Source organism: Anabrus simplex, chromosome 4 (genome assembly GCF_040414725.1).
Source record: "Anabrus simplex isolate iqAnaSimp1 chromosome 4, ASM4041472v1, whole genome shotgun sequence".
NCBI lineage: Eukaryota > Metazoa > Arthropoda > Insecta > Orthoptera > Tettigoniidae > Anabrus > Anabrus simplex.
In genome coordinates, this window is record NC_090268.1 from 304,542,207 (window position 1) to 304,566,026 (window position 23,820).

The 23,820-nt window shown below is 39.0% G+C and overlaps 1 protein-coding gene across 3 annotated transcripts in view; it reads right to left on the bottom strand.

Annotated features, from left to right (window-relative positions):
- The window catches only part of S1P (membrane-bound transcription factor site-1 protease), a 329,279-nt gene that overhangs the window by 142,762 nt on the left and 162,697 nt on the right, over positions 1-23,820 (bottom strand). For all 3 annotated transcript variants that reach the window (XM_067145648.2, XM_067145647.2, XM_067145649.2), the window contains exon 6: positions 3,664-3,848. In XM_067145648.2, coding sequence (XP_067001749.2) covers positions 3,664-3,848 — 185 coding nt within the window. The remainder of the gene's footprint in view (positions 1-3,663; positions 3,849-23,820) is intronic.

Sequence of the window (23,820 nt, forward strand, 5' to 3'; positions counted from 1 at the left end):
TATTACTCTGTGCAGCCACTGTATACCCTGGATACCTGCTGCTTTTATCATGTCTGCATTCACTTCATCTGCACCTGAAGATTTTCCTTTAGGCATAGGTTTTAAGGCTGTCTCAGTTTCTGTCCAGGTGATGGGAGGTTTCTCACTGTAGGCTTGGATTTCTGGTTCTGTATTTTGTTTCTTCAACTGGCCTATTCAGTAGGTGGTCGAAATGGTTCTTCAGGACTTCTCTCATGTCACTTTCTGTCCTAACCAGATTTCCATTTTAATCTTCAAGTGCGTTTATGGTATTCATTGGCTTCCCTTTACCTCTCATAACACTATACAGTAGTTTCTTATTGCCTCTGCTGTCTTCCTCCAGTTTCTGAATAAATATATACCATACCTTGGTCTTTTCTTCTGTAACTGTTCTTTAAACGTCCACTTTCTTGTTTCGGTATAACTGTTCCAGGTTTCTGATCTTTGCCTCGTCTCTAGTAAGATCTGGTTTATTTTTCTCTCAATCACTTTCTTTCCGCATGAGATTTCTTTAACCAAGTGCTGGTCTCACTCTTTGATGTGATAAAAGTAAGGAACTGAATTAAAGAATATCTTGTGAGACATCGTTTTAGTGATAAATAATAACATACTAAAATGTTAGGACTGGAGAAGATGCTTCTTAAATTTAGAGAATTTACTATAGATAGGAATATCCTAACCCTCATTCTGGACATTTACGTCAGAGTAGCCTCCAGTGAGATTCTTTAAGCGCTAAAGCAAGAACTGAAAATATTGTCAGAAATAAATTTAGTAGGGCAAGAGTGGTGATTTTTAAAATGTGTGTGATTACCGAGGTTCGCTTGATTACCTTAATTTGCGATGTGGGTGTGGTGCGGGTTACTGCAGTCATGCCCTAGTTCGTGAACCATGGGCAACAGCTGAGTAGCCTAGTAAGTGGTCCTGAGAGTCGGAATACCAGTTGCTACGGAATGGGAGTGGGCATCTCGGATATATTCCGAGTCATGGCCTTCCTTGCGCTCAGGCGGCTAGGGCTATACAATCCACCAGTGGTCTCTACCCAGTTAGAGGAGAGATCCTCACTTGGACTATGTGTAAGTAAGGTAGCATTCTGCTTCATGAATTTACCGAGCTCGGAACACTTTAAGCAAGCCTCAGACCTATGGGAGTAACGGAGTCCCACTCCCATTTAACAGGCGACGGACTCCTTGGAAAAAACCAGGCGAATGAAATGAAATTCAATGGGGAGCTATCAACATTAATGGGGCTTATGGAAGAAAGAAAGTAGAACTGGCTGAGTCAGCAAAGAGGATGCATCTGGATGTGCTAGGAGTAAGTGATATTCAGGTAAAGGGAGATAAGGAGGAAGAGCTAGGAGATTATAAAGTGTACTTGACGGGTGTTAAAAAGGAAGGGCAGAGTCTGGGGTAGGGCTGTTCATCAGGAATACTACTGCAAGCAACATTGTTTCTGTCAGGCACGTAAATGAGTGAACGATGTGGGTAGATTTGGCAGTTGGAGGAATTAGGACGAGAATTCTCAGTGTATTCACCATGTGAGGATCCAGATGAGGATGTAATTGACAAGTTTTATAAAGCATTGAGTGACAGCATAGTGAGGGTCAACAGCAAGGATAGGATAGTGCTAATGGACGATTTCAATGCGAGAAGGACAGGATAGTGCTAATGGGCAATTTCAAAGCAAGAGTTTTTTTTTTTGCTAGTTGTTTTACGTCGCACCGACACAGATAGGTCTTACGGCGACAATGGGACAGGAAAGGGCTAGGAGTGGGAAGGAAGCGGCCGTGGCCTTAATTAAGGTACAGCCCCAGCATTTGCCTGGTGTGAAAATGGGAAACCACGGAAAACCATTTTCAGGGCTGCCAACAGTGGGGTTCGAACCTACTATCTCCTGAATACTGGATACTGGCCGCACTTAAGCGACTGCAGCTATCGAGCTCGGTAATGCAAGAGTTGGAAATAGAATTGAAGGATACAAAAGGGTGATTGGTAAATGTGGGGAAGATATGGAAGCTAATGGGAATAGGAAGCGTTTGCTGGACTTTTGTGCTAGTATGGGTTTAGCAGTTGTGAATACATTCTTCAAGCATAAGGCTATTCACTGCTACACATGCGAGGCTAGGGGAACTGGACCCATAATAGACAATATCTTAACCGACTTTGAATTCAGGAAATCTATTAGGAATGTACAGGTTTCTCAGGGATTTTTCGATGATTCACACCAGGAAGGAACTAAGTGAACTAAGTATCTCTAGGCCTAGGATAGAGGAAGTGAAATCTGTCTGTAAACGAATAAGGATAGAAAATCTCCAGGACGAAATTAGGCACAAATACATGGATATAATTAGTAGGAAGTTCCGACAGTGGACAGTAAGCAGGTTCAGGATATAGAAAGAGAATGGGTGGCATACAGGGATGCTGTAGCAGCAACAGTAAGGGAATGCCTAGAAACAACTGTGTGTAAAGATCAGAAAAAGCGAACATCTCGATGGAATGATGAAGTGAGAGCAGCTTGTAAATGTGAAAACAAGGCTTATCAGAAATGGCTCCAAACAAGGGCTGATGCAGACATAGATGAAAGAAACAGAGCGAAACAAAAGTCGTGGGAAGATTTTGGTAATAACCTGGAAAGCAGCAGGGGATCCTTTCTGGACAGTAATAAAGAATCTTAGGAAGGGAGGGAAAAAGGAAATGAACAGTGTTTTGGGTCATTCAGGTGAACTCATAATAGATCCCAGGGAATCACTGGACAGGTGGAGGGAATATTTTGAAAATCTTCTGAACGTAAAAGGAAATCTTCATGGTGGTGTCGCGAACAATGGAGCTCCATTCAGCAAGAAGTTTGGACATTCTCTCATAGAGGTCACTACAAAAACAACAGACATACAGACCACAACATAAACACACGGGCCGGAACCCCATTACATAAAAGCGCGGGCAAGCCCCCACTACCTGGCTGTGACACATACCTTCCAGAATACTCACGAGACAGCCAGGGCTTACGTCAGCCAGAAAGGCTAGGATATAAAAGGCCAAGGTCAGGGCCACTCTAGCAGTGTAAATTTCTGCCTAGGAGACTGATTACCTCGGATCGAGTAGGGGTATTTCAGTTGCCTTGATAAAGAATACTGCAATGTATTCGAAACGTCGGCAAACTGTACGTGATGTGCAGACAACTACAACACCGTTCAATCCGGAAATTAAATTAAATAATTCTTCACACCGTGGAAGCTTCACTTCTAAGAATAGAGGAGTTCATTTAGGCGCTAATTTTGAATGTGCAGTGTTGAGGTGTACCTCCTGGTACAATAATAATGATATTAATAACAATAATAATTGTGTTTGACATCCCTTCAACTGCTATAATTCTAAGACACTAGTGTACTGAATTTTGTGCTAAAAAAGTTCTTTGATGTGCAAATTACAAATCATCTGATAAGAAACTCTTCCAATATATAAACACTCTTATACGTAAACAGCTGTTGCCAGAATTTTTCCTGCAAAATTAAGCAGTAAATGGATCCTACCATTTATCCTGTGTACTCTATCATCCTTATTAAAGTTCAATTATCAATATTAATTACAATCATTCTATTAAAGGAAGTTGATTTTAAAATATATTAAAAATAAATTAAATATTTCTTACCCATAGAGAGGACCATCATTTCCAATAGCTGATACCATAATGACCTTATTGGCAGTCAATTCCCATACTTTATCTACAAATGGGTGGTCCATGAAATCTGGTCCACCAATGCTCAAATTCAACACTCCAATTTTTTTTAAAATAGCATAGTTAAATGCATCCAGGAACCATGATGTATAGGACACCTATAAAAGAAAGAGTGTAAATTCATTATAATGTGAACTGACAATAAAAACTACTGAATGAAAAAGGAGGGTATATATCATTATTTTAAAAGTAAATTTATGTACAGTATAATTTTGTTCAATACAGAAAAATAATATCAATAATGTTATTGGCTTTACATCACACTAACTACTTTTTTGATTTTCGGAGACACAGAGGTGCCGGAATTTAGTCCCGCAGGAGTTCTTTTACATGCCAGTAAATCTACCGACACGAGACTGGCGTATTTGAGCACCTTCAAATACCACCGGACTGAGCCAGGATCAAACCTGCCAAGTTGGGGTCAGAAGGCCAGTACCTCAACCGTCTGAGCCAGTCAGCCCGGCTAAAATAATATCATGCTGTGGCTAATATGGCATTGTTGCATTTGAATGACTATTCACATTTCACCTATGATAAGTCATGTTAAGAAAAAAACCAAGCTTATAGTTTTACATTACTGTTGATATCAGAATCATACCTATGTAACCTCCAGTTTTACATGGAATACAAACCACAGGGATCATAATTTTCTTATAATCATTATAAAATATCAAAGCCATCTTATTAACAGTGCTGATGGTAGTACGTATTATTATAATAATTATATACAGTCATATCAGCATAATTTCTTTTCAAAAATCGCACATATATTGTCTAGAATTTGAACCAAGGGCATCTGGTGAGAAGCCTGTGACTATGCCACTCAGTTGTTATGCCCCATGTCAGATGGAACTGACCTCTTTTTATACAAGTAAAGACACTTGTGTTCACTGCATGGTCAAATTTCTGGAGAAATGACACTGTGGATCATTTATGAATACTGAGCCTAGACTATGTTTAAGAGTATGCATGCCTCCTTCATTATAGTGGCAATAAAGATATTGATTTTGTGTCTCATGAACTACTTTTACCATTTTTGGAGACATCACGGTGCCAAAATTTTGCCCCTCAGAAATTCTTTTACATGGTGGCAAATCAACTGACATGAAGCTGGCATATTTGAGCACCTTCAAATGCCACCGGACTTAGCCGGGATCAAACCCACCAATCTGGACTAAGAGGGCCAGCGCTCTACCATATGAGCCACTTGCCCTTGCAATTGAAGTTGTTGGAAAACTTCTAATTTAATGAACTCTCAACATACACAAAAATACTGTAGGTTAACTATTCCCTTTCATTTTGCATGCATGTTCAGCTACAGCAAACTACTCAGGTTAATTCAGATATGATAGTGATGTAACTGAATGTTCTGGTGTTCTTTTTGTCCTGAACATTTACATTAACTTGAAGGGTCAAGATTTAACACACAGTTTTTCTGATAATTAACAGTCATATTCACAATGAAATAATATAAGCAAAGTGGGTACTCATAACATTCATTTTGTGAGGCTATCACAAGCCTGATGCAGCACTTGGATAAGGCAAACCCTCCAGCAAGGGTGGGTGGTATCTGCCATGTATAGGAAACAGCATGTTATTAATGGAGGAAGATAGATTTATAGCTGTGAGAAGGCTAGATGGTGACTATAATTGGTTTGCAGAGTTTGATAATCTATGCTGCACTGGGTCACACAGTTTAAATCTTGACACCACCAACTTGAGGGAGAGGCAAGCCCATATTAGCACCGTCAAGATGAGTCACCTTCTTCGTCACCTTTAAATAATTACTTGAGGTCGGCACTTCATGTAGATTAAGTTCAGTTTTATGCCGGGTGCTTCTCCTGTACCAACCTTATGTGGGAGGAAGTATTTACAACTGCACTTTTCTAGGGAAGTTGGTAATGTAATATGTTGTATGTGAATGAGGATGTATATTAAAAGGAACATGATGTAAGAACACGTAAGTACCCGATCTAATTTAGTCAAATAGAAGACCCCTCTCATTTTGATTTCTGCTTTTAAGATTTCATTTCCTTCTCCTTGCAGAGAACGAATGGTCCAGTAGACTATCAAATGTCTCTACAAGGAGCCCTACATACTACGTGACTACATGGTATACTGCATTTTAGCTTCATGATCTTATACAGCGGTTCCAGTTCACACCTGATTTTACAACTACCCCAGGAGTAGGGCTGCCGGCAGTGGGGCTCGAACCCACTATCTCCCGATTACTGGATACTGGCCGCACTTAAGCGACTGCAGCTATCAAGCTTGGTTTTTTTTGTTTTTGTTTTTTTTTGTAATTTAGAAGACATACTATGAGGCAGTCTATAAGATTGCTTCTTTTACGCCTTTTTTTTTTTTCCATACAATTGGGCTTTATGATTTTCGTACCTTTTATTTATTTTCTTTTGTACCATTACAAATATTTATGCAATGCAACGTGTAATTTGTATTATCATACAATGCTTGTACGCTCAGGCTAAATAAAATAGTTTCGTCTTTGGGGAAAACATGAATTTGATGACTATAAATCTGTTTCACCACAATTCGTTTTAATTTGCTTGTGATTATTTTTATAGATTTTAGATTTATAGATTTTACAATTGATTTCAACAAACTTAATGTACCTGTTGGGAGACACTCAACAGTAACTCGTGTATAAGGGTTTAGGTCAATACGCTTCCATTTTTGAAAAAAAATGAGGCCAAATGTCATGAGGCAGGATCCGCTTCGGACCACATGGAGGTGATAGAACACCAATATACGAACACATTTTACTTAAACTTGTGAGGTCTGCAACCTAATAATTTCCGGAAAATGTATGAATCTCCCGATTCTAATGCAACACGTATATACTTGAAGAGTTGCAATGCAGACAAGGGGAGCAGTGGCTGCGGGGTCATCGTACTTGCCTCCGAACTGCGATGACGTGAGTTCGAATCCCGCCATAGCCATAGTTTTTTATACAAATTAAATTATTATTTCAGGAAATGTGAAGGTAAAAATGCGAATAAAATTAATAATCAAATTGCAGTGGAATTTTATTTTCTACATCAAATTAATATATACGCAGAGAAAGAGATACAGCAGTAACTGTGCGAATGTTTAGGCCTATATTAATTTCAGATAGAAAATAAAGTGTACTGCAATTTGCGTAATATTTTTGTTCCAATTTTTATCTTAACGTTCCCTCAAATATTAATTTATTTAGTGGAGCAATTATAGCTGTGACGAGACTCGAACTCACATCTACGAGGTTCGCAGACAGGTATGGTGACCACTAGGCCACCACTCCGTTGCACTGTGATGTAACTCCCAAGTATATATGCCTTGCATTTCAATCGGGGATTCATCAATTTTTCAGAAGATATTAGATTACAGACCTGACATGTTTAAGTAAAATTTGTTTATCTTTTAGTGTTCTATTACCTCCACTTTGTCCGAAGCGGATTCTGTGTAATGATATCTGACCTCATTTTTTTTCGAAAACAAAAGCGTATTGACTTAAACCCTTATGCACAAGTTACTGTTGAGTGTCTCTCCACAGGCACATTGAAGCTTGGTGAAATCGGCTGACCGCAGAGTCTGGCCTCTACTTGTTAGATATTATGCTTGAGACACTTTTCATGTAATTGTAGGCGACTATGTTCACAAGTGTAAGAAAAGAGTATGTAGAATCCTGCAAAGAATTCCTGCTGCCATTGCAGCATTACCAAGGCATTACATTATTTTCCCTGCAAGAAAAGAATGCCCGAAAATCATTCAAAACATATCAATTATCACATTTTCCCGGTGATAAGAATATAACAATAGGCTATATCGAATGTTGTGATATAACAGTCCGTTCTTTCATTTTTTTAAGCCCACTCGCATAATTTTAAATTAAAACTATAACAACATTTGTCTCACATTCATCATAATAACGCTTTTGTTGCCTCTTATTTGACATGTTTATGTCTCATCGTCCTCCGCTAACCATAACCTATAATAATGTCAACCATGTGTTTGTGTGACAAAATACTATTTCAATACACCACTAGGAGCGCTTTATGTAAAGAAACAAAAGACACTCACTGCCAAATGTGTTCAGAAATCTCACGGAAATAAGTTAATTTGTCTTTAACAATTGTTTTGTAACAAATGTTGGAAATGTATTCGTGAAACAGGGCACTTTTAAACGAAGTGTAAAATTAATAACAATTGTTGGTTAACATTTGTTAAGTAAAATTTAACATAGAGCTGAAGAAACCGGGCCCCTATGTCACACATCTTACACACTAAATGGAATAGTTTCACCATAACTGCTTCTCCCAGGACAGCTGAAGATATACCATTTTCACTCATATATAATTCGTCATCATATACATCATGCACCCTATTTTTGTTATTGAATTAAGGGAGAAAAATAATCCCTGTATATATCTCACATAATATACACTGATCAGCCAGACTATTATGACCACCTACCTTAATAGCTGGTATGTCCACCTTTAGCACGGATAATAACGGCGACGCATCTTGGCATGGAAGCAATGAGGCCTTGGAAGGTCGTTGGAGGGAGTTGGCATCACTTCTGCACGCACAAGTCACCTAATTCCCGTAAATTTTGGGGAAGGGGGCGATGAGATCTGTGTTCAACTGGGTTAAGATCTCGATCAAAGGGTCCACCTATTCAATACCAGTAGCTTGTATAGTGTCCTATATAATTGGGACCAGTTTCGACCCCATATACACCGAGTCATTTTCAGCCACGATCCAAATGGAAAAAACATATGCTCACATACAATCAATAATAAAGTAATCAAACTGGTATGTCTCAATTTACAATCCAAATTTAAAACATTGATGAAGTCAGAACAACACATCCAAACTTGAAATCAAATGACACATCAAAACTGCTGTGGTTGGTGACGAACTATGTAGTCACTCCTACAGCAACCAAACGTTCCTGAGTTGATCTGGGAGAGGCATTCCCCATCTGTATAGATGAGCCACTTGGTTTATAAATTATGTTTTGTACAATAGTAATATGGATAATGGTTTGTAGAAGGGGAATATTCGTAACTTGAATAGGTATTCCTTTTCATCAGGTGTAGTTATCTATTGTTTAATTTCGTTTGAAGTGAATGTCTGAAAAGGAATTATTTGAAGTAAATTATTGAGAAAAGAAGGGAAGCTAGAAAATCGAGATTAATATACAGCTATATGAGACTCACCTCTATGTTCCTCTTAAATTGTGTGCACTTTATATGGACACCAACACCAGATTGATTGTTGAGAGGAAGCAGGAGTATAGTTAATGATGGCAGGGGTTGGAGGAGGGATGTGTGAGGAGGGGTGGGTGGGGGTCGGGGGGGCGGAGTAGGAAGGTTTGAACTGATTGGCGGACTTAAAGTGTCTTTTTCCGTTTATACTTTGCATATATAGGAATGATTACATCATAGGTTTTTAATTTTTTTCATTAATATTATGGTTAGGGTTAAAGTACTGTTCTAAATGAATGTATCAGTTCTCCAATATGTTGAGCACGGTGCCCCTCTTATCCACTTTCAATATGCTTAAATCTTGGTCAATTGATGTAAAATTATTTTTTAAGTCTGACGTGTATTAAGCCATAGCAGAGAAACGATTGTATCTTGAAGCATTGACATGTTCCATGTATATTATTGAAAAATTACATCCTGTTTGTCCTGTAGATGTACTTTCACTGCTATTGCATTATAGTTTGTAGACACCTGATTGAGAAAATTTAATAGTTTGATTGAGAGTACGCGAGTTAAAGAAGTTGGAAAATTTGTTATTATTAGTTTTAAAAGCTATTTGTTGATTATGTTTCTTGAAAATATTTGTAATTTGGTATATGTTTATATTATTGAACGTGAAGGAGGAATACGTTTCTCTGTCTATTGATTCCCTGCTTAAAGTAGAAATTTGACGTCTTTTACTTGTGTTGATGATTTTATTGATAAATTGTGCATTATACCAGTTTGATTTAGCTATTGATCATATAACATTTAGTTCATCTGGAAGGTTTCTTTTGGATAAGGGGATGGTGTATGCTCTATTTACTATACTACAGTATGCTGCTTTTTCAATGGGATTGGCGGTGGAGAAAAACTAAACAAAACTGAATTCACAAGCTATATACATGCTCAAGATAGATATATAGTTACATAAAGCAAACAAATAAACTAGTACATAAAACTGAACCCACCAGTACTTACAGAAAATGTTGAAAGTTATCTCCTTGAGCTGTGATGTAAGCTTGTAATTAGATATCGAAACAAACTTTGCAGTTCATGGACACTGATACCTAGAATGCACAATGTTCCTAATTTTAATTTTTAATTCTTCTGTAGCTTAGGCATTATTCCTGTAAACGTTTCTTTTGAGATTTCCCCATAGAAAAAAGTCGCAGGTGCTTAAATCAGGCAAACAAGAGGCCATAAGCCTCTACCTATGATCTGACCATCAAACACCTGCAACCGTCGCAGAGCTACAACATGTATGGGCCATTGCACAATCCTGCTGGAAAGAGCCGCTCCTCTTTTCTTCTTCAGTCAATTTAGCAAATTATAGCTCGGGAATGCTGTGAATGTAACGGTTGGAGGTAATTGTGCCCTGAAAAATTATTGGACTGATAATTCGTTGTTCACTAACAATGCAGCATACACCCACCTTCACATCATGTACAGGTCTTGGCTGTAAAATGTGCGGGTACTTTGCATCCCCAATCCTATTGTTTTAAGCATTGACATTGTTGCGGCTTTTGTGTTGGTACTCGCCTGCCGCATTTCATTTGTCACAGTTGACAATGTGCTGCTGCGTTTTGTTTTATATTAATAGACTGAACATGGCGACCGGCAGCAGTACACGGATTTTGGTGTACCTCTGAAATTTGTTGAACATATGTGTAAATATGCAGTGTTTTAATCATGTGCAATAAATATTTGAATAACCTTCTGAGTGATGTGTTTGTGTCTGCTCATTTTGGGCAGTCTGATCCTCCATCTGACTTGTTTCAAAATTGTATTTATGTGCCTATGGAACTGAACTTTGTTATGTGCGGCCGATATGTTGTTTCGTCGTTCGCAACATAAAATTTTGGTCCTTCCGGGCCGTGATGAGAATCATTGTGAACTTTAAACATTGTGCTAGTCACCATAAAATTGTTATCATCATGAATTGCTGCCTGCAACTGCCATTTGAACATAGCAACGAGCTTGGTGCGAAAAGCATCGTGAACAATTATTGTATTGAAGCACCAGAATATCGTGCTTAAGGCTAATTACTATGAATGTTTGAATTCGTCATATTGAGATTTCAACAAAGTCTACATTGTTTTGGAACTGTTTTGATATCACACATTAACAATCTGTGGAATGATATCACGTGCTAACGCATTTGTTCTTGTGAGCTGTTTACGCCAGCTTGTATCTGATACCCTGATGCTCGAGATGTTAAAAGCTGCTTGGAATTTGGACTCCAGCGAACATTACATTGCAGACGTCATCCTTTGGACTTTCCAGTCACTTTGGCCATGTGGTCCCAGTCAAGGAGTGGTTCCAGTGGAAGTGATGATTAATGATACAGCACCGCTATGTACTGCAAGTCTGTTCCATTTGTCTTTATTGTTCGTACCTTGACTAGGGTGGACATCCTGCCTAATATCCTAACCTTACTGCTAGCACTTTCCGTGTATAGAATTAACAGGTTTGTCTTGATTTCTCATGGGCATTATAAGCTTTCGTGCTAATAATTTGTTGGGCCACTTTGTGTATTTTGCATATTTTAGACGTACATGGTTTATTATACGTTATTTCATGCTTTTGTGCATCTACCTATATTGTTGGTTCCATTCAAAGACTGTCACTCATTCTAACAATGCAAAATAAATGCAGTGCACTGAATATAGAGCTTATTGTTTGCATAGTCACCATAGTTGTAAGATTGATTTCTATTATTATCTTGTCAATAATTGAACACCCGAACTATTCATCCTGGTGTTTGAATCCGAAGCAAAGGCTGTTCAAAAACGTGGTCTACTTAAAAGGTAATTAACTCACCTTGAAAATTACTTGAAGCAAGATAACATCAACCACTACGAACTGATTTCCAAACAGAATAGGTTGCCAGAAATTTGGAAGGAATTCAGTGCAGTTAGGGAGTATTTACAATGTGAATTAGACTCAAAATCTAGCGAAACGCACTTCAGAGAGCATGATGAATTTGAAAAGAGGTATGATACAATAGTTGGTAGGATTCAAGAATTGCTTTGTTCATTTGAAAGACCCAGGAGTCCCAGTAACACATCCATTGTCTCACATTACTCTAGTCGATCCAACTGTAGCTTGAAGATCCCTCCCATTGAATTACCTGTTTTTAAAGGAGATTTGACAAAATACTTGAGTTTCAGGAACACCTTTCAAAGCTTAGTTATTAACAATACCCACATTGACAATGTGCAAAGACTACACTACCTATTGTCGTCTCTTCAAGGCGAACCTAGAGATTTGTTCGATAACCTAGCCATACGTGCGGAGAACTTGGAATTTAATTTAATTTAATTGATGAAAGGTACAATAGTAAATGCCTGATTGTTTCACAGCACGTAAAACATTTGCTCAATCTCCATAATTGTACTAGTGGATCTTCTTTTGAATATCGTAAATTGATAAACCAAGTAAAATCTAACCTTAGTGCTATTGACAATTTGGAGGATCAAGTTCCACTTCATGAAATTTTGCTACAGGAATTGGTTCTAAATAAGATCAAGTCCAACCATAGAAGTGAATGGGAAAACAAATTTGCCACCACTGATATTCCCATACTAAATAATTTAATTGATTTCTTGGAAAGAAAATGTCAAACATTAGAGCTAACAGAATGCAAGAAACCTGTTATCGAGCAAAACCGAGGGTTAAAATCCAACCTAAAAGCACTTCAAATTACCAACAGCAGCACTTCCTTGAGTTGTAGGTTTTGCAGACTTGATAATCACAGCATTTCTGATTGTAGAAAGTTCAAACAAGCAAACATTGATCATCGTCGCAAGTTTGTGAGGGAAAATAAACTTTGTTATCTTTGTTTTTCCGCGTCTCATGTTTCTAAATAGTGTAAGCAAAACAAGTGCCCCCAGTGTAATGGGCCCCACAACTTATTGGTTCACAAGGAACAAACAAGTCCCAATAATAACAATAATAATATTTATGCTACAAGTTCTGCAATTTTGCTAGGTGCTCATGTCTACTACGAAATTGTGTCTTCTAATATTTTGCACAAGAAGGGTTATTAGATACCAAATTTGGTTGGGTGCTATCAGGCACTTTCCCTGAGTCGTGCATTAAGAATAATGCCACGGCTTGTCGTGCCAATCTTGTAAAACTTGATTCTATTGACACTACACTCAAAAGGTTCTGGGAGCTTGAAGAACTTCATCAACCAGTTCTTAGTCCTGAAGAAAGGGCTTGTGAAGAACACATTGTGAATAGTGTTCAAAGAGAGGATTCTGGTAGGTTTGTTGTCAAACTTCCTATTCTTGCTGAAGTGCCACCTGTAGCTGAGTCTAAGCATAATGCTGTTAGAAGGCTCAAACAGATGGAAAATAAATTTGCTAAGCTTCCAGACTTGAAAAGGAAGTATGTAGATTTCATGCGTGAATACAGTGAAATGGGTCACATGGAAATTGCACCTCCAGAGACCTCTAACTCTTTAAAATTTTACATGCCCCATCATTGTATGCTCAAGGATTCTAGCACTACAACCAAGCTGAGAGTTATTTTTGATGGAAGTTGTGAATCTTTAAAATGGGATAGCATTGAATTCAATGTTAATGGTTGGTCCCACTATTCAACCTGACTTGCTGTCCATTGTTTTAAGGTTCAGAACCTATTTCGTTGCTCTTACAGTTGACATTGCTAAGATGTACAGATGTGTGCTAATTCATCCTGACCACAGAAATCTAAAAAAAAAAAATGGTTTGGCATGAATCTACTGATGAAGAAATCAAGAACTACTGTCTTACTACTGTCACATATGGTACAAGTTCCGCCCCTTTTCTTCCTACGAGATGTCTAGTTCAACTTGCTGGTGAACGGAAGGAATCTCACCCTACTGCATGAGAGATCATTCGCTCTTGTTTTTATGTTGACGACCTGCTGACAGGAACTAGTTCAGTTGAAGAAGCTAAGGAGCTTCAATCAGAAATCTCTTCTGTGCTTGATAGTGAACATTTTCATCTTAGAAAGTGGACGTCAAATTGTCCACAAGCTCTTGCCCATGTTCCTGTAGAAGATAGAGAAATGTTGTCACCTTGTAACCTCACTAAGGATGAAGCTATTAAAACATTAGGTATTGTGTGGCATCCTAAATGTAATGATTTTCTTTTTCAAATAAATTTGAAGAGCACCTAAGGAAGTCACTAAGAGAAACATTCTCACTATCATTGCTTCCATATTTGATCCCCTGGGATTGTTAGGATGTGCCGTGGTTAAGTGCAAACTTATCCTACAGTCTCTTTGGCAGTTGAAAATTGATTGGAAAGATGCGTTAGAACCTTCATCTGAAATTATTGAAATCTGGAATGATACCTACAGTGAGCTCCCTTTGCTTAATGTACTCAGAGTGCAAAGAAATGTAATGCCCTTTGCTAAGAATAAGGTTATTGAAATCCATGGCTTTTCGGTCGCTTCAGAAGCTGCCTATGGTGCTTGTGTGTATGTTAGGACAGTATCTGATAATGATGAAGTATCAGTGATACTGTTGACTTCTAAATCGAGAGTTGCTCCATTAAAACAGCAATCTATTGCCCGTTTAGAGCTTTGCGCTGCTCTACTGCTTTCTCGCCTTATGGGTAAGGTCACTGAATTGCTGAAATTGCACATTCCTTTCTCCACATACTGCTGGACTGACAGCACGATAGTTCTGTGTTGGTTACAGAAACCTGCCAATTGTTGGAAAACCTTTGTTGCTAATAGAGTTTCTGAAATTCAATTCCTCACTTCAGTCTCAGATTGGAGACATGTACCTACCTGCAGTAATCCAGCTGACCACCTGTCTCGAGGTGTTTTACCCTCACAAACGTTTTCTCTTGATGTATGGTGGCATGGTCCCTCCTGGTTGCACAAATTGTCCCCAGTGTACCCTGATTTTGTTGCCAGTAATACACTATCTGCTGTGAATGCAGAATCGAACCCCTTTTTGAGAGTCCTGCTAGTTAACGTGCACCCACCTTTCCGTCCTTTCTCAAACTTAACCAAGTTTATAGCTATGTTCTAAGATTTGTCACCAATGTCCGCACCACTAAGGATGCTCGTTTCATTGGTCCACTTACCCCTGAAGAATTGAGGATTAGTGAAATGAAAACAATAAGTCTGATGCAAGCTAGTGAGTATTAAAAGGAATTTCATGATTTGAGGTCTAATAATGTAGTTGCCTCTTTGAGCTCATTGAAAACTTTGAATCCACTCCTCGATGATTACGGGTTGTTGAGAGTCGGTAGTCAACTCATGAATTCTCAGTTGGAATATAATGAAAAACACCCCATCATTCTTCCTCCGAAACACTTTGTTACTAAACTGATTGTCAAACATGAACATGAGAAGCTACTGCATTCCGGCCCTCAGGTTGTATTGTTTTCGTTGCGTAACAGATTTCAGATTTCACGTGAGAAGACAGTTATTCATGGTGTGAATCATTCATGTTACAAGTGCTTCAGGAGCAAACCTACACTCACCACTCACATAATGGGTCAGTTACCCTCGTATAGAGTTGAACCGTCGTTACCCTTTGTTAAGGTTGGTCTTGATTATGGTGGCCCAGTCATCATAAAGTGTGATAACTCGAGGAGTAAGATAAAGTTTAAAGCGTACATTGCTCTCTTTGTTTGTCTTGTCACCAAGGCAATACATCTTGAAATGGTGAAGAGTCTTACGACTCAGGACTTCCTCGCTGCATTTAGAAGATTCACGGCGCATAGAGGATTTCCAAATCTCATCTTGAGTGATAATGGCACAAATTTTGTTGGAGCCAACAATGAGTTATTAAGATTTATTAAGGATAGCTCTACTGAAATAGAAGAATATTCATCTAATTTGAATGTGAATTGGAAGTTTATTCCACCCTCCAGTCCTCATTTCGGTGGGCTTTGGGAGGCTGGAATAAAGTCTACAAAATCACTTTTAAAGCGGACCCTAGGAAAATGCATTCTTAATTTTGAAGAGCTGAGTACTATTTTGTATAAAATTGAGCCTGTGTTGAACTTGAGACCTCACTGTTCAATGACTTCTATCCCCTCTCCTGACATATCCAACAGCTCCCGCTCCTGTCTAACTAAATGGAATTTGGTGCAACAGCTGTATCACGATTTTTGGCAGAGGTGGTCAAAGGAATACATTCAATCACTTCAACAAAGACATAAATGGTCTTCCGTAAGGAAGTGGACTCCAACTGTGGGAGACTTGGTACTTCTAAAGGAGGATAACCTTCATCCTCTGGTTTGGAAGACTAGTATAATCCAGGAGCTCCATGCTGGTTGTGACAATATTACTCGTGTGGTCAGTGTAAAGACTAAAACCGGTCTTTTGCACCGTGCCATAGTGAAATTGTGCCCATTACCCAAGGATGTTGTATAGGTGTATATTAGTATGTGTTGTATCCTGAAGTTTTCTTTTTTTATTCATTTGTCTGTGATGAGCATAAACACTTGACTTTTATTTTGAGTGTTGAGATCCCTCAAAGGGGGGAGTATGTTGCGGCTTTTGTGTTGGTACTCGCCTGCCGCATTTCATTTGTCACAGTTGGCAATGTGCTGCTGCATTTTGTTTTATATTAATAGACTGAACATGGCGACTGGCAGCAGTACACGGATTTTGGTGTACCGCTGAAATTTGTTGTACATATGTGTAAATATGCAGTGTTTTATTCATGTGTAATAAATATTTGAATTACCTTCTGAGTGATGTGTTTGTGTCTGCTCGTTTGGGGCAGTCTGGTCCTCCATCTGACTTGTTTCAAAATTGTATTTGTGCGCCTGTGGAACTGAACTTTGTTATGTGCGGCCGATATGTTGTTTTGTCGTTCGCAACAGACATATCCACTCAAATGAAACCATGTTTTGTCATTCAAAAATGGAAGTTTAGATCCATAATACCATTCACAATTCATTAGCCAATTGCAAAATTGTATTCTTTCAATGAAATCTGTAGGCTTTATTTTATGGACTGAACGAGTCTGGTAAGATCGTAAATATAATACTTTTGTTGCATTACATGCTGATGAATGTAAAATATCAGTTTCCTGAGCTACTCTCTGAAGCGACTTATGTGGACTGACTTACAGACTTGCCTGTATATCTTCTACATCTTCTGTGTGAGAGCTGTTCTCCTTTACCATTTTTTCTTTTCTTCTCTTTCTTATTAGTTACAGAGGCAGTACTACACCACTTGTGAGCGAGTTGTTGCACATTAACGTTTTGATGGTACCGTAGAACCAAAAAATTGTCTGCAAAATTTTTGAAGGCAACTGGTTTCTTCTTCTTGTGCAAATAACACTCAACCAAAAATATTCTCTGTGCTGTAGAGTACTTAACCATTGTGGAAATGCTGGGTTGAGTGGCTCAAACAGTGGAGGTGCTGGCCTTCTGACTCCAACTTGGAAGGTTCAATTCTAGCTCAGTCTGGTGGTATTTGAAGGTGCTCAAATACGTCAGCCTCATGTTGGTAGATTTCTTGGCATGTAAGAGAACTCCTGTGGGAAATCACCAGATAATCCAGCTACAGAACGTACATGGCACTCTGGGTTGTGGTAGAACAGTTTGACCCAATCTATCAACTCTTTACAGACACCATGACCATGGAGGGCATGTCAGATCAAGTAATGTGACACACGGTCAAACACCTTTTCAAAGTCGTGGAAAGCAAGGTGTAGATGCCTCTATTTCTCAAGGGGCTTTATGACGAGCAAGCGAGCAGCATGGATAGCATCTATTGTACTACATTCTTTGACAAAACCGCATTGATTGATGGTAAGGTGGACATTTTGTCCCATTCTCTGATCAATAATACACTCGAAAACCTTCACTGTGTAAGACAGGAGGTGAAGTGGGTGATAATTGGAACATTCAGCTGGACTAACCTTCTGCTTCCAAATTGGGACTGTTGTATTAGGCAACAACTTGACTGGTATCTGTCTTTCTTCTATTATCTTATTGAAGAAACATGTGGGTCGCTGAGCTGAGTCCCACTGCTTTGATTTCCAGAGTTCTGCAGAAATATAATCTGGTCCAATTGCCTCCCCTGACTTCATTTTCCAAATCGCTTCAACGACTTCTGCCTTGATGAACAGGCTAACGGGTCCTTGTGTTGGTGTGGATTGTGGAAAAGGAGCATGCGGAAACTCTACATTGTTAACTTCATCACAGTACCGTCTCCAGTGTTCAGCTACTTTCTTTCAGTCGGTGACAAATTTACCCTCTTTAAGATTAATACACAAAATATCTCAATAATAGCTGTTTGTCTGTGGCACTGCTTAGCAAGGCAGTGAATATATTGCTCACTATCCAGTGTGTCAAATCTTTTGTAGACTTCACTGAAGTGAGCTGATTTTGCTGTTGCAACAGCTTTCTTTGCTTCTCTTCTGGCATGTCAATAAGCATTCTAATTTTCTGATGTCTTTGAGGCAAGGAACTTACTCTTGACCTTATTTGTCCAAAGCCATGTTTGACAGTTAATTTTGAGATGTCTGGACTTTGTAAATGCCTAGATGTTCATGAGCAGTTGTGATGATGCCTTTCTTCAGAGCATTCCATGTTGTTTCAAGATCAGTAATAGGTGGAAGAGTGATGTTCAAAATTATACTAGTTTCTTTCACCCTAAATTGTCACCACTTTATCTGTGCAGGGCCAGTGTGATCCTCTTTCTTTACAGTAGGGGGTTTAATTAGTAATCAAGCTACTAGCGAGCAATGTGTTCCTTTTCTTTTACTATCGGTATTCATCTTTATCTTTTTGTCTATTTTCCTTTGCTTATCCACTCTTCTTACTCTACACTTCCCACATCAAGACTGAATATCTGTCACAGAGCCCCTCAATGAGTGTTAAAGCTGCCCTCCTTATGAATCTTGTTGGAGGCTGAAAAATACTGGATGTAGAAGAACTGGGTTTATCTGTATACGGCAGTGTGTGGATATTGTCTTTGTCCTTTTGTGTTTTCTTTCTATTTCTCCTTCCCACACTGACCTGTCATTGTGTTTTTCTTGTTGTGTACTCCTTTCATTGTTCCTCCATAATATAGATGACTATGTCCAACAAAAATGTCACTTAGCAATAGAGTTCATAATTGCAGGAATTAATATAGATCTTCTAAACGAACATGATTTGAATGATTATTTGAAATTACTTCAAGAACATAATTTGAGATCATTGATAAGAGAGTAACTGGGAATCACCCACAAGTAAAACCTATCTCAATCAGACATTTATTCAAAGTTGAATTCAGGGGCCGATGACCTTAGATGTTAGGCCCCTTTAAACAACAAGCATCATCATCATCATCATCATCCAAGTTGAATTCCTAATGGAAACATCCTACTGATTATACCTCAGAGTAGAACAACAGATGTACCCTACATTACTTAATATTAATTTAGAAGAGGGGAGGGATTATAAGGAAAGACACTAATCACATTGAAAACAGTTTAAAAATAGATTTTGAGAAGCTTAAAGATGATTACAGAATGTAAGTGGGATAAAGCACTAGGGAATAAAAATAATGTTATCAGCTTTATGTTCCACTAACTACTTCTTTTACGGTTTTTGGAGATGCAGAGATCCCGGAATTTTCCACCGGAGATCTTTTACATGCCAGTAAATCTACTGACACAATAGGGAATAAAACATTGGATGACAAATTAAATACTAACTATTCAGGAATGCATAAAATATTGAACTGCATGTCTGAATTCAAAACTTCTAAGAGAAGAACTTGAATATCACAGGCTCTGATTAAATCCAGTCACATAACAGATAAATTGTATCAACAATTCCAGATAAATAACGAAAACAACATTTTGAAGGAGATATATAAAAAGTGTAGAATAAATTAAATTAACTGCTAAATGAGGCTAAAACAGACTCTTACAGAAAAAAATTGAATTCTAAGAATCCAAGAAAACTCTGGGGAATAGTGAATGAAATCACACACAGAATTAATTATAAAGAAAATTTAATAACAAAAATTGGGCATCGAAATACTATTTATGATAAAGCTAACATTGCAAATACATTTAATGTCTATTTTCAAGTCAGAGAGAAAGAGAGAGGGGAATAAGAAAGGAACATATATAATAGGACAAACAAAGTAGCAGGTCAGAGTCGGAAGAGGGAGCAACAGAAATTGGAGACAGGAACAAACCTGGAAACACAAAAGGACAAGGACAATCTCCACATCTTCATATACTGCTGTCTTCAAACAGACAGGTTCTCTACTCGTCATCCCAGTTCTTCTACATCCATTTCTTCTCAGCCCCTGATGAGCTCGTTTCTACTTCCCAGCCTCATCAGGAGGGCAGGCATCAACACTTGTAGATGGGCCATCTTGACAGATCTCCAATCTTCATGCGGGATAAGTGTAGGATAAGAAGAAAACCAGATAAGTACAGGAAAAGGGAAGAAACATATGACAAACATAAATGCATGTGAACATGTGACCTTGCCATGGTAGGGAGGCTTGCGCATCCCAGTGAAGCAGAGAGCCGAGCCGCAGGTACAACCATATCGGATGGGTATCTGTTGAGAGACCAGACTAACGAATGGTTCATCGAAAGGGGGGTAGCGGCCTTTTGGAAGTTACAAGGGCGGCAGTCTAGATGATTGACTGATATGGTCTTGTAATAATACTCAACATGGCTTAGCTGTGTTGATAATGCTGCACGGCTGAAAGCAGCAGGAAACTACGGCCGTAACTCTAAGTCCCCAGGTCATGCAGCTCTCTCTGTATGAATGGCTTCCTCCCGGGTAAAATATTCCAGAGGAAAACTAGTCCCCCATTCGGATCTCCGGGTGGGGACTACACGAGATGGGGCGATTATCAGGAAGACAGATAACAACATTTTGTGAGTCGGGGCGTGGAATGTTAGAAGTTTGAATTATTGTGGTAGGTTAGAGAATTTGAAAAGGGAGGTGGATAGACTAAAGTTAGATGTAGCTGGTATAAGTGAAGTACGTTGGCAGGAAGAACAGGAGTTTTGGTCAAGCAACTACAGAATTATCAACACAAAATCATACAGGGGACATGCAGGAGTTGGTTTGATAATGAATAAGAAAACAGGGCGGTAGGTAAGCTACTATGATCAGCATAGTGAAAGGATTATTGTTGTCAAGATAGACACCAAACCAATGCTCACTACAATAGTGCAGGTCTATATGTCTACTAGTTCAGCAGATAATGAGGAAATCAAAAGAATATACAAAGAGATATGAGATTTAACACACTATGTAAAAGGTGACGAGAATCTAATTGTGATGGGGGACTGGATTGCAATGGTAAGCCAAGGAAGAGAAGGTAATGCATAGGAGAATTTGGATCAGGACAAAGGAAAGAAAGAGGAAGTCGGCTGGTTGAATTTTGCACCAATCACAATTTAGTCCTTGCTAATACTTGGTTCAAATACCACAAACTACGGCTGTACACATGGACAAAACCTGAAGACACAGGAAGGTATCAAATTGATTTCATTATGATTAGGCAGAGATTCAGAAACCAGGTGTTGGAATGCAGGAGCAGATGTGGACTCTGATCACAACTTGTTGGTCATGAAATGCCATCTGAAGTTCAAGAAATTGAAGAAGGGAACGAATCCAGAGAGATAAGATCTAGACAAGTTGAAAGAAACAATTGGGAACATGCATCATTTTCAAAAATATTTTTTTTGAAAAGTACACCAATGAAATAGTACGTAAACGTATTACATTGTCGTATGTTGCCTCGTTTTCTACCATTAAAAAAATATTTAATAGTGCCTTTCCGCAAGGCGAGTGAAACGGCCTCTGCGTAAGCGGCGCGCTGTGACGTCACGATCCAGTACCGCATGGAGCTCTACCAGCCGTTGTGCATCAGCCGTTGCTAAAAGCCGATTGTTTATTATTGATGATCGCGAATAACTTAGAAATGACGGAAGAAAGGTTCAAAACAGCACAGTCAGACAATCTGTCATGTGTAAATGTCATCATTCTTGAAAAATAGTGACTTTTGTGGCCGCAGAAATTCGCGGATAACAAGCAAGTTTGTAAGTGGTGTCTTTTATATACGTGCAATGTACTGTAACCCATAGTATTAGGATAACAACGAACCTGCTTAGATATCACATCACTTTCAACATTTCCTTCTAGACTGACTCCCCTATTAAAGAATAACATTACATTTTCGGGCTTTCAGCATTAGTAAAGTAAGAAATCGGATTTCAGCACTAACATAAACATATAGGTAGCATTATAGTACTAGTCCGCTTCTGTGGTGTAGTGGTTAATGTGTGCCACTCCCGGAGGCCCGGTTTCGATTCCCGGTTCTGCCATGAAAGTTGAAAACAAATAGTACGAGGGCTGGAACGGGGTCTACTCAGCCTCGGGAGGTCGACTGAGTAGAAGGGTTTCGAATCCCACCTCAGCCATCCTCGAAGTGGTTTTTCGTATTTTCCTACTTCTCCTCCAGGCACCTAAGGCCACGGCCGTTTCCTTCCCTCTTCCTTGTCTATCCCCTCCGATCCTCCCATCCTCCAACAAGGCCCCTGTTGAGCATAACAGGTGAGGCCGCCTGGGCGAGGTAATGGCCCTCCTCACCAGTTTCATCACCATACTCAAAGTCTCACGTTCCAGGACACTGCCCTTGAAGTGGTAGAGGTGAAATCCCTCACTGAGTCCGAGAGAAAACCAACCCTGAAGGATAAACTGATTAAGAAAGAAAGAAAGAAGGAAAGAAAGAAAGATCATAGTACTATAGGGCTATAATCTATTATTCCCCAAAAAATATATATTTATGGTTGGGACAACTGGCCTACCCACTTCCGGGGCCCATGAAAGAGAATTAAATATCTTTGTGGAGGGAAAAAGTTAAACATGATAAAGATAAATATGACTTCATCTAGTTTTCACAAGTCGGGCTGAGTGGTTCAGACTGTTGAGGTGCTGGCCTTCTGACCCCAACTTGGCAGGTTCGATCCTGGTTCAGTCCGGTGGTAGTTGAAGGTGCTCAAATACGTCAGCCTCGTGTCGGTAGATTTACTGGCACGTAAAATAACTCCTGCAGGACTAAATTACTGCACATCGGCGTCTCCGAAAATCGTAGAAGTAGTTAGCGGGGCGTGAAGCCAATAACATTAATTACATTTGGCTTTTAACAAGCTGAGCATATCAGGAAAGAAAAGTGCCCTGGTGACATTTTAGTCGCTCAATACAGGAATGTCTTTGGGTGCTGTGACTTTTATTTTTTTGCTTTACGTAACACCGTCACACATAGGTCTTATGGCGACGATGGGACAGGAAAGGCCTAGGAATGGGAACAAAGGGGCCGTGGCCTTAGGTACAGCCTCAGCATCGAGCTCACAGCTGCGCGCTCCTAACCGCACGGGCAACTCGCGCGGTATTTTTACCCTTCGGTTTATTGACTTGGCTTGTATAACCTAAAACTTAGGCTAAGTTGGATAATATTTTAAACACCTACATCACTATTTTCACCTGTGTGCAATTATGTTATTTATTTCATTAATATTATGATAATTATTATAACTGAGCATTATTAACTTATAAGACCCCAACAGACAAGCATTGGTTTTGTGTAGAGTTATACATTTGTTAAATTCACGTTGTTTCCTTTCATGATGTACACGCTATTCTTTGTTACATTATAGAGTATTTAGATATAGCCTAAATTTCTTTACCAATTAAGCTCTTCAATAAAGACATACATAACTGTCCCATGCCAAGATATATTGGTAGAATTAGAGCTGTCAAAATGGTTCATAACCCCTTTGATTTATTATCTTGACATGGATCACCCAAAACATAGGATAGGTTTG